Raw genomic sequence first — 14,002 nt, 5'->3', positions numbered from 1 at the left:
ACAGTACAAGAGATGAGACAATGTTAAGAAACTTGGGTAGCTCAGATGGTAGAGCACTTGCCCACAAAAGGCAAAGGTCCCGAGTTCGAGTCTCGGTCCGGCACACAGTTTTAATCCGCCAGGGAGTTTCATATTAGTGCACACTCCGCTGCAGAGTAAAAATCTCATTCTGGAGACAATGTTTAGAGGCACCTGTGTGTGGTGAAAACTTTTGCCAGATTTCGTCATTTTTAAAAAGTTATTTCGGTATATTTTTCGCTGGTTTCTTTTCATTTCGTCAATAATTTCGATAAATTTTATTTCCACTTTTCAGCAGTAAATGGTAAAGGAAATACATTTATGGCACATTTGCAGTGAAAAATCTTTTATTTTACATAAATTGAAAAAGCATAAAAGTTATAAATCTTATTAAAACACAAATACCAAACCATGAAAGTTTGGAAAACATTTATCCTGTCCTAGTCTATGTACACAACACCTGCCTATAATGTGAGGGCTTCGGGAACAGATATGATGTGGATACAGCTTGATAATACTGAAGACTATAGGAGACTGATGAGTAAAGTGGTAGCACACTCACAGCTATTCTATAAAAATGCCACCACCCCAAGAGAAGCTCATCAAAGCAGTTTTTAAGGAATTCCCACACCTCGCAAACCTTGAGCCCTCTAAGAAGAGGTGAAGGACCTCGAATTAGGTGTACACTTTGTGGTGTGCACAAGCCACCTCTAACACACAAAGAGATCCAGACACTCATAGTTATCACAACTGATAAATCGAGAACAGGGAACACTTTCAGGTGACGCAGATAGCCAATACAGTGGTCACCGTTGAGTCACTAATGCACAGGACGGGCTCGCTGCAGTGCTTCCACTGCCAAAGAGTGGGGCTTGTGGCACACAACTGTTCCTTATATGAGGCATGTGCGAAGTGTGTAGGCAATCAAGCAAGTACACAATGCCCACATCTGAAGACTTGTTGAGATATAAGAAATTTTGCGACAATTAAATTGCGAACTACAGTGACTGAGAAGTTTGAAGCCTCAGTAGCTCACCAGTACGGCATACCATAAGAGCTAAATGCTGTGCCTGAAGTTCACACACACATGCACTGACAGCAGGAAAATTGGCCAAAACCACCGGCCTACAATGACGCCAGCCAACAAAGATGATACAACTGCTTCAACTACAGGAGGCAGCCTGTGCGCACCAGAAAGCGTGCCTGGCCCAGCACACAAGAGGGGCAGTGAGATGATCTCCCAGGGGCAGCCCCACTGCCCAGAGAACAGAGAGTATAGCTGCCATTTGTGCTGAAACACCACCCACCCTCTGCATCCAGTATGATCTAGCTTTGTCCCACCCTCTGCATCCAGTATAATCTAGCTTTGTTAATTGCCATTCTGGAGATGGTTTTACACGTCGTTGAGACACTGCAGCAGGTCTCTAGGGCTGTGATGAAGGCTCACCAAGAAGCCCCATTGCAGCCCACTCCCAGTGTGCTGATTTCCACAGTGCTGGCTGCCCGCCTATGAATGAGATAGATGGAAAAGAAGAAAGAGAGATGACAACACAACAAGAGAAGCTACGTTCTACATTTACGGATCATGGAGGCTGAGCACTTTGTGCTCAAATTCTGTCAATACCAGGGGGAAATCATCTCATGAATGAGATCCTCAGTCTGATCAGCTTCAGAATGTAGAGCCTAACAGTGAGGAGGTAAATTTCCACTCTGCATCTTCTCTCATGTTTGATCTTCTATAAGTGTATTGCAGTTGTCTGTATGAGAAAACTCTTGGTAAAAGAAAAGATTTTGTAGTTTTTATCCTAATCCAGCAGTTCAAAAGTTAAGAATCGGGTGCCCTGTTTTGCTGCTACTTTTTCTATAACAAGTGCACCACTCTGTATTCTGGTAGTTTGAAAAAAATGGAGAGACTTTACTTGGGGGTACCACTGTCCTTTTTTCAGGACAACTGGGCTCCTAACATTTTTTTAATAGATTGGCTGTTGTAATCTCCACTGTTCCTTACCCTCGACACCATAATGTGTAACATTGAGTCTAATACTTCTGTTGTTAAAGGAATGTCCAGGAATCACCAAAAATCATAAGAACAAGTATTCATCACAATAGCCTCTGGCAGTTCCACAATATCATTCTTTAAATTCACTGAAACTGTACAACTACAGAACAATACTGGCCACGTAGTGTGTCCGAGATGCCGCATGATGTAATATGACTAAGTTCTTGCAGTGTTGTCTCAGCACCCATTCAAACAAAACTAAGAACAGTAACAGTGATGATACAAGCTCACTGCAACTTCAAGCAAAATGCTAGGATTACTATTATTAAAGTTAATATTATTTTAATTATGATAGATTATAAAATTAATAACAAATGAACCACTGGTACAATCTATGCATATGATGTGTCACATAAAAGCTATAACATTATAAAAAACCACAACAAGCCTAATTTTAAGCCGTGTGTGTGTGTGTGTGTGTGTGTGTGTGTGTGTGTGTGTGTCTAAAGAATTACATTTGAGTTCATTAAAAGTTGATATGCAAATGTGCCAATACTATCAATCCTCCACAGTAACACAACACGAAGGCAGCACGAGTTTTCCCGGAGCCTTACCTAATATTTCTAGTGGATGAATACCCTCAATGTATTTGTAAGTTTCATCAGATTCCTAAACTGGACGTTTTGATGCATCTGTTAACTGTGTGCCGCGTGGGGTAGCCATGTGGTCTGAGGCGCCTTGCCACAGTTCGGCTGCCCCCAGTTGGAGGTTCGAGTCCCCCCTCGGGCATGGATGTATGTGTATTGTCCTTAGCATAAGTTAGTTTTAGTTAGATTAAGTAGTGCGTAAGCCTAGGGACCGATGACCTCAGCAGTTTGGTCCCATAGGAACTTACCACAAATTTCCAAAAATTAACTTTGTAAGTAAATTGTTTCATACTGTGTTGATATTTTAGTGAGAGCTCACAAAATGACAACAACAATTTTGTGTGTTTTTTAGTATCATATATCTATTTGTAATTCACTTTAAATTTGAATGGTGGTCATTATTGAAGTATGCAACTTTGATTCAGTAGTGTGTCTGACATCACAGAGGCATTTACATGCAAGCAAAAAGGAACACATGGTCTTTTGTCAGTGAGCTTTTGTCGGTGTTGGTAAATGTGTTTTTGTTGAGTGTCTGTGTAACCAAGCTGCCACTTGAGTTAAATACTGCAACATTTGTGTGGACTCAGAATAATTTTGTTAGCACAAATTATGGACTACAACTTTTCATGGAACTTATATTTTTTGATTGAGTTACTATTGCACACTTTTGATAGAGACAGACCAGAAGCAAGCTTTGGAACATCCTGGAGAAAATGAGGGTATCCAAGACATTTAGTAAAAGTTATAGAGTTTGTATCAGAATACAGAAATTATAAAAAATACAGGGAAAGAGCAGACAGGACCAATAAAGATTAACAGAAGACTGGAACAAGGGTGTAGCCTTTACATACACTTTCAGTATATATTTTGTTAGACAATGTAAATGGGAAATTAAATAAGATGTCAGGACACATACACATAAATACTCTGCTCTTTGCCAAGAAATATCACCTAAAAATTTTGGTAAAACACTAAGGTAATGGCCTTCAAAGGGGAATCAGCAGTTCATTCCACATTAGTAGTACTTCATGTACATAAATAGAACAGGCATTGCATTTTCAGCTGTTAGGTTGTGATATTAGCTATGAATATGAAAATGATGCCACTGAGGGTGCATAAAATGGAAACAAATATCAACAAAAAGGGAGAGGGCAGATTAGTTAAACAAGTAATTATAAACCAGCAGGAAAGAGATGTAGGGCAAACAAGGAACAGATAGCTTCAGTGAAGATGCTACAAGATGTAAACCTACTCCTTGAAATGAAAAATGAATCACCACCTCTCAGCTCCTAGTTAGCACCTCTCAGCCTCTTGTTAGCAAATAATGACAAAAATTTCTAGAGCATCAGGATTTAAACTGGCTTTTGTGTGTGTCAAACATCAATACACTGACATCATTAAGGATCTTAAGGTGCAAAGCCAGATTCTGAATGTGATGAAGACAATACAAAATCAAGCTTAAGTTCCCTGCTTTCCTTATACACTTTTTAATTGTTGCTATTGAAATTTGCATGTAACTTAAAGATGATAGGAGACTAGCAGTATTAATCAATGCTCACATTCAATGAGTCATACTTACAAATTTAGTTACTATTCCTGACAGATTTTCTCACGCAACCATTACAGGCTAAGCTCATATCACCTAGGTGGTTAAAATAGCTTCAGGAGTAATATGGAAATAATAAGCATCACACCTAGTGTTGCAAGTGGATGCAGGAATCACAAAAAAAACTGCATCTTTTTGTAGGAATACACTATTTCCTCCAAAAAGCTCCGCTTTAAACTTAGTTCAAATGATGGTCTCGCCACTCTGTTAGAACATTGTAGCTTGCATATACTAAAGGTAGTTCAACTGTATGACCATAAAGCAAATAGCCTGTTTGTAATATTATCTATTAGCATTTGTTTGATAATCTTTCAAACAGTGGGTATGTCACATTTCCAAATCAAGCACCATCTCAACCAGACATGAGCTGACAGCATACATCTGGAAGGTAACAGTGGACAATCTAAACTGCCTAAGCATGTTAATTGCGCCTTTCTGCTTTTTATGATATTGCACTGCCTGTGTTATTTTGAATTATTATTCTAAATTACGATGCAAAAGTCCTTCGGACATGCATGTGTGTTCGAAGGAACAGGCACTGTGGTGACTACAGCTGTTGTGAAATACATTCAATATATTTGCAGTTGCAAATATGGACAACCATCAGCTGTATAATAGAATGAAGACAATGAAAATTTGTGCCGGACTGGGACTTGGATCCAGATTTCCTGCTTATCACCAGTAGTCACCTTACCATTTGGCTATCCAAGCACAACTCGCAGCTAGACCCAAACTTCCATATGTCATCAACCATGCATCTGCAACCTGCACTCATACATCCATTAGGTATATTCTTGAGTGGGGGAGACATTTTGCTTGCCTGATGCATGTCCAAATGAACATTTTATTTAATTCGGAATAACACAGGCACTGCCAATATTGTATGTATCCGCCGACACCGGGCAGGTGACTTTCAGGAAAAATTTCTCCCCTGTATTGGAATATACTCAATGGATGTACGAGTACAGATTGTAGACACATGGCTGATGACATGGAATTTTGGGTCTGGTCATGAGTTATGTTTGGATAGCCAAATGGTAACACGACCGTTCACAATAAGTGGGAAATCCAGGTTCAAGTCCCAGTCCGGCACAAATTTTCATTGGCATTATTCCATTACACAGCTGACAGTTGTCCATTTAAGCAACTGTGAACACATTTAATGTGTGTTTCTGCTTTGTAGTCTATGTACTGATTGTTTTCAAACCAAGAGAACTCTCTTGAAACTCTCGGGGGAATATAAAATGCATCGCATAGTTTAACAAACAATGAATCTGATTTTTCTCTCTTGTTACTACATTTCTGAAAGGTATCTAGTCCCATTTAAAACTTTTTTGAACCTGAATTACAGAATACCAAATACATTTGAAAATAGCCTGAGAATTTTATGAGTCGATTTGAGCTTTATAATTGGTTTGGCACGGGTAGAACAGTGTTGTAATAAACTCAATACTTGGGAGTGTATATTTATGACCACCAAGAGGAAATCGCAAGCTTGAGAATATTTCATGGATATCCTAGAAAAAATGTATGTCGTCATATTTCTTTCTGGTATATTAGTTTTGAAAGCCAAAATACAATGTGAATGATTCGCCATTTAAAGAACACTGAAATATTTCATGGCAGTCAGGCATCAACTAGTAGTTGTTCTTTGTAGGTTACTAATGCAGGTATGACTTATACCAACAGTATGTTGCAATTTTCTGGGGGTGAAAGTTTTTTTTTTTTCTTTACATGTGTTAGTAATAATTTTTTTTTTTATTGCATCACTATGTATGGTACCTATACATGGATCAGTTTTCTTTGTAGTACCCTTATGTAATTACCAACTTCCTTATTCAGCTCTGCTTTACCTTCAAGTACACTATGAGTGAAATTTATTTGAACACACATATATTACAGCTTTGGAGCCTGTTTAGAATACAAGTCACTGTGTTAACAAGAATATGTGCCACAGATTGTACTTACTATAGTATTTGGTTTACACATGCAAAGGAAACGGTGTGTCAAATAAAATAAAATAAAGCTTTAAGCAGCTTTCCATTTCAAATGTGCAACATATATTTATACCCTAGGGTTTTTAACTGTTTAAATTCTCATGATACATTCAGTTGATGTTATCTGGAAAAAGGTGTTCTGGTGTGAAAGCAAAATAACGTTTATTGTCACGTGGGGTGGGGGACTTCAAGTGAAGAAGGAAGACCTTTTGCATTGAGTGCAAAAATTGAGAAAGTGGCAACTACTGTCAAAAAGAATTTGGTAGTTTCATTTCAAAAGCAAAGTTGCACTAAACCAGATGAAAGTTCTAAAAGTTCTCGAATAGAATATAACAACTTAACAAGGCTTTTACTAAGAGCAGGAAATTTTACCTGCATTACAAAAGACAAACACATCTAATTTCATTCATAAAAACATGATCAAAAAGTTAATAGGTTCTATGAAGATGTCAATAACAGCCATTTGATGGATGGCAAGAAAGACTGTTTTTCTGTGAAAAAAATGGTATTAAGATACAGAGACAAAAAGTTAATATTGCGTAATTTAAATGAACTATTCACTGAATTCAAAAAAGAAAATCCTGACATTAAAATTAGAAGGTCGAAATTTTGCGAGTTGAGACTGACATGATGTATAGTTTCAGGGGCGCCTGGCACCTATAATGTTTGCACTTGTTTGTATCACCAGAATGTAAAGTTGATAATAGATGGGGCCAATCTTAAAGATAACTATAAAAACCTTTTGGAAGTTCTGGTTGGCAATATTGACAGTTACAATTGTATGATCACAGAAAAATGTCAATACTGTCCAAGCAGACAAGCTTTACTTGACATGGTTGAAGAACTGGATGCTTGACAATATAGAATACAAGAAATGGGTGACCAGACATAATCAAAACGGTGACAGTTACAAAACCATGCGAATAGACTTCTGAAGTTTTGGTAGCTAACCTTAAAAACTGAAAATGCATCATTTCATTGCCAAAGCTCAGGGTAAATTTCTGAAAAACAAAAAGCAAACCTTGGCGCTTGACGAATGCTTAGTTCTTGCTGACTTTTCTGAAAACTATTCCTTTGTTTGTCAAGATTTACAAGGGCACCACTGGGTAAACAACCATGCCATGTGAAAATGCATGTGATGGCGTCAGCGGTACAACAAAGTGAGCTGTCACATAAGCAAGTCTACAGTGAACCTATGAGAATCAGATCTTGACACCTCAAGAAATGTTTAAATTCTATAAAGAACAGGTAAAAGAGATTACCTATGTTTTTGTAAAATGTGAGGAAATAAAAGAACTCTATGCTAGTGTCTTAGAGGAAAGCTTCAACACTTGCCAGATGATTAAAGGCATCCGATCTTTTCATCGCTTTATACCTCAGTCACACAACTTGCTCAAATGAAACTTCATCAATGCAGAAAACTTGTATCGCTGACATTTCAAAGTAAGGACATAGTGGCTTGTGTTTATGGTGAACAGTGGTGGATTGCCGAAGTTGGTAATATTGATTGTCAAAACCAAGATGTGCATGTTATATTTTACCACCCACCATGACCAAGATTCTCATCTAAAAAAGTTGAAAAGGATCAAGTCTGGATGACTGTTAAAAATGTACTGAAGAAGCTGTCTCTCCTGGCATTTACAACAGCAACTGGGCAAACTTATAACCTAATGCCCAAATTGGGTGAAGTCATTTCTCTGTTGCTCAATGAGCAATGTAGTAAAAACAAATAAGGTGAGAACAAGATAATGTAATTAGATGGCACTTTTTTTAAGTGATCATAGAATGTGTTTAAATTATATAACTGATACACTTTATCCATTATTAAGAAATGTGTTTTTGGCTCATATTGGTATTTTTTTTTTCGTAACTTCCCATTGAATCTCAAAGTTGAAATTTATACTGAAGTTTGATATCATGAAGGTCTACTAAGTGCATAATTTTCAGATTTTTATCTGGTTCCCTAACAAAGATATTGCAAGTCAAAGAATGAAAAAATAAAAAAAAAATTTTCTTTTTATAAATAGTTGATTTTTTTAAGTGTAAGCACCTCACCATCGATACTCTATAAAAAGTAACCATGCTGTGTAGTGTAATAGCATAAAAAATATTAAGGCTGAGAAATTATTCTGTTTTTGGAAAAACACTGTTCATGTTCAAAAAATGAGTTTAATTTGCAACCAATAACTCTGAGCCATTAAAAAAATATTAAGGAATTCATTCAGCTAAGTGATCGTGATTTTAATTTATAGTCCAGTACATGCTGAACTAAATGCTTTTTATTTGAAAAGTTTGCGGCATGAAACAAAAATGGCCACTGTTTCTAAATAATAATCAATAAATATGTTTTAAAAATATTTTTGAGTCCACCAAACATGAGGGAATTTGGCCAGTGAATATCATTTTTTTCTGAAATGGTCAAGCAATCAGTGCTGCAAAACTTGGAAAAGACTGACCCATCAGACTATTTCAGTGGAACAGTAAACACAACTATATTAATGGAAAACAATAAAATGCACTTATTTCTGAACAACATTGAAACTGGGTTTAGTTCTCCATACTAATTTAAAACCAGTGTTCCAGTAAATCAATCAAAAATGATACCATTTAATTTAATATGCATGGGTGAAGTGTTCCTTTTACATGCATAATAACTGTGATTGAGACTGCACCATCTGTGAGCGCCGTATACAGGGCTTTAGGCTTAACTTGATAGCCGCACTTTTAGGAAATTGTTATTGCACTAACAGTAGGCTGATTTGCACACCTGTCCAAGAGTGGGCAGCACAGTTCAACATTTCTCAACATGCTTTGAGATTCTTGAGAATTTAGCTATTTTTCTCAAATTAGAGGCCAGACAAAGAACTTAACAGTTTCCAAATAAATCACTTTTAAATTCAAGTTATTATCATAAAATAATTTATTCGCTTACAAGTGAATTTTTTATCTGTTCCTTTTTCATATTTCAGTACATGTATATCTTACAATATAAATTTTTAATAGGAACAAATAGAAAAAGAGATTGCAATTTACAGGAGACAGCACCAAGCAGGTATAACATCGCCTCTGTCAGGCATTTACTTTAGACATGACTCCAAAGAGCAAGCAGTTTAAATTAATGTTTCAGTTCACCAGGATTACTATTTCTTCCAGTTTTTCAGAATAGTATGTGCTTTCTGCAGGTTTTCATCTTTCTGAAAATTCATAAATTCACATTTATTAAATATGTACTAATACAATGATAAAAACTAAAAAAGACAGCAGAAGACTGAAATATACCTTAATGAAACAGTAACGAACAAAGTTTTCAACCAGGTTCTTGTGTTCATCAGAATAGAATGCAGATGGTGGTATTCCTTGAAGCTTAACATTTTTCGTCATCCATTTGGTGAAACGATAATCCTTATATTTATCAGTTTCATCATTTAAATTGACTTTAGACTCTGCAATAAAAAAAATCTGAATTATTCTCACTGAACGACTTACATTACACAAGTTACAGATCAAAGTAGCTGTAGTTAAATACTCTTTGTAAATAAAAAAAAAGAAGAAGAAAGGCAAAGAAAACAGAGAGAGAGAGAGAGAGAGAGAGAGAGAGAGAGAGAGAGAGAGAGAGAGAGACCCACATTGTTCCAAAACACTTTGATATGTTAAATGAGATTTAACTGCACTTTAGTGTGTCCAGATTTTCCAATTATTTTATGTTCTTAACAAATTATGTAACTTTTAAAGAGTATGCATTGGTAGCTGAATCTGTCTCAGAGAAAGGATAACTTGTATCACTGGCAGTGCTTTGTGAATATGAGTGGATCAAGTAGGAATTTGAACCAGATTCCACCCTCTACATTCAGCTGAGGCAGCGAGGGCCAATCACCTTGAAGAGGAACCCAAGCCTAATAAAGCATGGCGGTGTTCAAACAAACATTTGAAGTAAGAACTCCTTTAAAATCATCATCATCATCATCCAGGTTGGTCTCCCTTAACCTTGGATCTGAGTTTGCTACCACTTGTTTCCCGTCTGTCCCTTCTTCCCCACAAAAAAAAAAAAGGACACTAATAGTTTTGAAAGCTATGTATAGTGTCTTTGTGCCTGCTCCCCTCCCCCCACCCCATCTTCTTTCAATCTCTCTACTGGCAGTACTAGAATTTCACTTCCAGAATGTAATTACTGATCAGCTATTCTGTCTCACAGAGACTTTTAACACACTGTTTCTGAGTAAAGGAACAAATTGAATGATAAATGGTGAATTCCAAATGTATCCAGCTGGTGACCACAAACTTAATGAGTTGTTAAGCTTGCAATTGCACATCGTGAACAAGCTGTAGACCTACACACATCAAAAAAAGTTTTGCAAAGTTTTGCTTCACCTCAGTTTGGAGAGGTCCTACAGGAACTTAAGACTAGAGATCAACATAAACATCATTTCTGCCGTTTTTATTGCTCATGAAAACCACACATTTCATGTAGTACCACCATACAGCAAGACCGTGAGTGGGTGGTGGACCAGATTGCCATACACATCGGTACCTCTAATACCCAGTAGCACATCCTCTTGCACTGATGCATGCCTATATTCATCATGGCATACTATCCACAAGTTCATCAAGGCACTGTAGGTCCAGATTGTCCCACTCCTCAACGGCGATTCAGCGTAGATCCCTGAGAGCGGTTGGTGGGTCACATCATCCATAAACAGCCCTTTTCAATTTATTCCAGGCATGTTCGACAGGGTTCATGTCTGGAGAACATGCTGGCCACTCTAGTCGAGCGATGTCGTTATCCTGGAGGAACTCATTCATAAGATGCACATGATGGGGGTGCAAATTGTCATCTGTGAAGAAGAATGCCTCGCCAATATGCTGCTGATATGGCTGCACTATCAGTCGGAGGATGGCATCCACTTATTGTACAGCCATTACGGCACCTTACATAACCACCTGCGGCATACGTCAGCCCCACATAGTACCACTCCAAAACAGCATGGAACCTCCACCTTGCTGCACTCGCTGGACAGTGTGTCTAAGGTGTACAGCCTGATGGGGTTACCTCCAAACAAATCTCCAACAATTGTCTGGTTGAAGGCATATGTGACAATCATTGGTTAAGAGAACATGATGCCAATCCTTAGCGATCCATTCGGCATGTTGTTAGGCCCATCTGTACTGTACCGCATGGTGTCGTAGCTGCAAAGCTGGACCTCGCCATGGACGTCTAGAGTGAAGTTGCGCATCATGCAGCCTATTGCACACAGTTTGAGTCGTAACACGGCGTCCTGTAGCTGCACGAAAAGTATTATTCAACATGGTGGTGTTGCTGTCAGGGTTCCTGTACAAATTCAGTCACATGATGGTGCCACCTGGGGATGTCAAACACAGAGCAATGGCCTGTTTGAGCTGCCTTTATACTTCAGATTACTTCATAAAATCTCTTGCAAAGCCATGACCTGTAATTCTCTTAAATGACTCTTATGCTTTGGTATTGAATCTTTAACAAAATCTGTATAAGAAAGTGTTAAAGAGTTCTCTTCTTTCTCCAGTTACTTTCCTACTTGCCACAAGATAATAGGATATTACCTTTCATGAAAGATGTCCTGGAAGGAATGATCAATGTTCAGGGATATGACAGGGATGCTCATGTGAAACAAGAATCATCATACAGACATACGCCCTATTGCAGATGGTTTCCATCATAGAACACAGTTAATATACATATGTTTTGTCCTAGTGGTGCACACACATACATGTCTTACCCTAATCACTGGATTGGGCTTGGTAGTACAGTTAACTGGTCACCAAGATCACCAGACCTTACACCATTAGATTTTTGTTTATGGGGTTAAATGACATCTGAGGTGTACAAACGAAAGGTGAATATGCGAGATGAACTGCCCGGTCACATCCCGAATGCTTCTGACTTCATTAGGAAGTGTGCAGTGGCACTCTGACAAGCAACACGTGTTCTCCCAAAATTGTACAGATGCAATGAAGTTGATGGTGGGATATTCAGACATTTATTGTGAGCTGCACAACCGCTGTAATGTGACGCATACGATGATGCCTACAGATGAATGTGTTAAAAGCATGTATTTTTCAATTGATACTTTGTAAAATGCATGTTGTAATGTTTACTAACTGTTTTACATGTGTAAACTTGACAATGTACTGAATAAAACAGAAAATAAATAACAATTTACATTAAATATGTTCTATCTCACAAACCACTATATATATATATATATATATATATATATATATATATATATATATAGTTATAATAGAGGGAAACATTCCACGTAGGAAATATATATCTAAAAACAAAGATGATGTGACTTACCAAATGAAAGTGCTGGCAGGTCGACAGACACACAAACAAACACAAACATACACACAAAATTCAAGCTTTCGCAACAAACTGTTGCCTCATCAGGAAAGAGGGAAGGAGAGGGAAAGACGAAAGGAAGTGGGTTTTAAGGGAGAGGGTAAGGAGTCATTCCAATCCCGGGAGCGGAAAGACTTACCTTAGGGGGAAAAAAGGATGGGTATACACTCGCACACACACACACATATCCATCCACACATTGGTATATGTGTGGATGGATATGTGTGTGTGTGTGCGAGTGTATACCCATCCTTTTTTCCCCCTAAGGTAAGTCTTTCCGCTCCCGGGATTGGAATGACTCCTTACCCTCTCCCTTAAAACCCACTTCCTTCCGTCTTTCCCTCTCCTTCCCTCTTTCCTGATGAGGCAACAGTTTGTTGCGAAAGCTTGAATTTTGTGTGTATGTTTGTGTTTGTTTGTGTGTCTGTCGACCTGCCAGCACTTTCATTTGGTAAGTCACATCATCTTTGTTTTTATATATATATATATATATATATATATATATATATATATATATATATATATATATATATATATATATATATATATATATATATATAAAATTGTCCTGTCATATACCTGAATATTTACCATACCTCCTGAGACACACTGTATAAACATGACACCATCCTACAACTCATACTCCCTGTCTCAACATACAAATTCACAGCTGTGGCATTTTGGTCCATATGACAAGCCATGTCAATGCATAGAATTACTATTTCAGCTAAGTAATTTATTACTGGTTGATATTTCCATTATCTTGCAACATATTATTTACATTGCTTCCAAATCCTATACGTACACTAACAAACTTTGGTTAAGACCACAACTGCAGTCCTAGTTGTGGAAATATGTATTGATCACTTGCTCACATTACAATGAACTACTACTGATCTACTGATGCTCATCATTCAGTACCAATGAGAACTGACCAACAAAAACTGAGACAGTTTTTTTTTCCATAGATATTTCTTACTCCGTTTCAATTTTACATGATCTTTTTTAAAGTACTACCCTCCCACTTGAATGCACTTTTCATAGTGTCTCTGTCAGCTCTCGAACACATGGTGTAGGCCATTCTTTGTCAGGTCCTTGAAAATCATCTTACTTTTCTTGAGCAATACTTCAGAGTTCTCAAATCAAATGCCCTGAAGTTTTGCCTTTAGTGATGAAAATAAAAAGCAAAAATCATTGGGTGAAAGATCAGTCCTACAAGGCAGATGCGGTACACAAATAATGTTGACTAAGCCAGAAACTGCTGGACTTAACTTCCGACATGAGACCCTGCATTGGCATTATGAAGTTGCGACCCACTCATGAGGAAGTTCTTGTCTCTTGCTTGCAATGTGCTTT

At 37.6% G+C, this 14,002-nt stretch overlaps 1 protein-coding gene across 5 annotated transcripts in view; it reads right to left on the bottom strand.

The window, feature by feature from the left end:
• Positions 1–9,169: 9,169 nt before the first annotated feature.
• LOC126470313 (kynurenine aminotransferase) overlaps positions 9,170–14,002 on the bottom strand; it is a 47,115-nt gene continuing 42,282 nt past the window's right edge. For all 5 annotated transcript variants that reach the window (XM_050098086.1, XM_050098085.1, XM_050098084.1 and 2 more), the window contains exons 8-9: positions 9,547–9,710; positions 9,170–9,461 (exon numbers count right to left, since the gene is read on the bottom strand). In XM_050098086.1, coding sequence (XP_049954043.1) covers positions 9,408–9,461; positions 9,547–9,710 — 218 coding nt within the window. In that variant the 3' untranslated portion in view covers positions 9,170–9,407. The remainder of the gene's footprint in view (positions 9,462–9,546; positions 9,711–14,002) is intronic.

Source organism: Schistocerca serialis, chromosome 3 (genome assembly GCF_023864345.2).
Source record: "Schistocerca serialis cubense isolate TAMUIC-IGC-003099 chromosome 3, iqSchSeri2.2, whole genome shotgun sequence".
Classification (NCBI taxonomy): Eukaryota; Metazoa; Arthropoda; class Insecta; order Orthoptera; family Acrididae; genus Schistocerca; species Schistocerca serialis.
The sequence above is the reverse complement of the archived record's forward strand: the minus strand, read 5'-3'. Positions and strand labels throughout refer to the sequence as shown.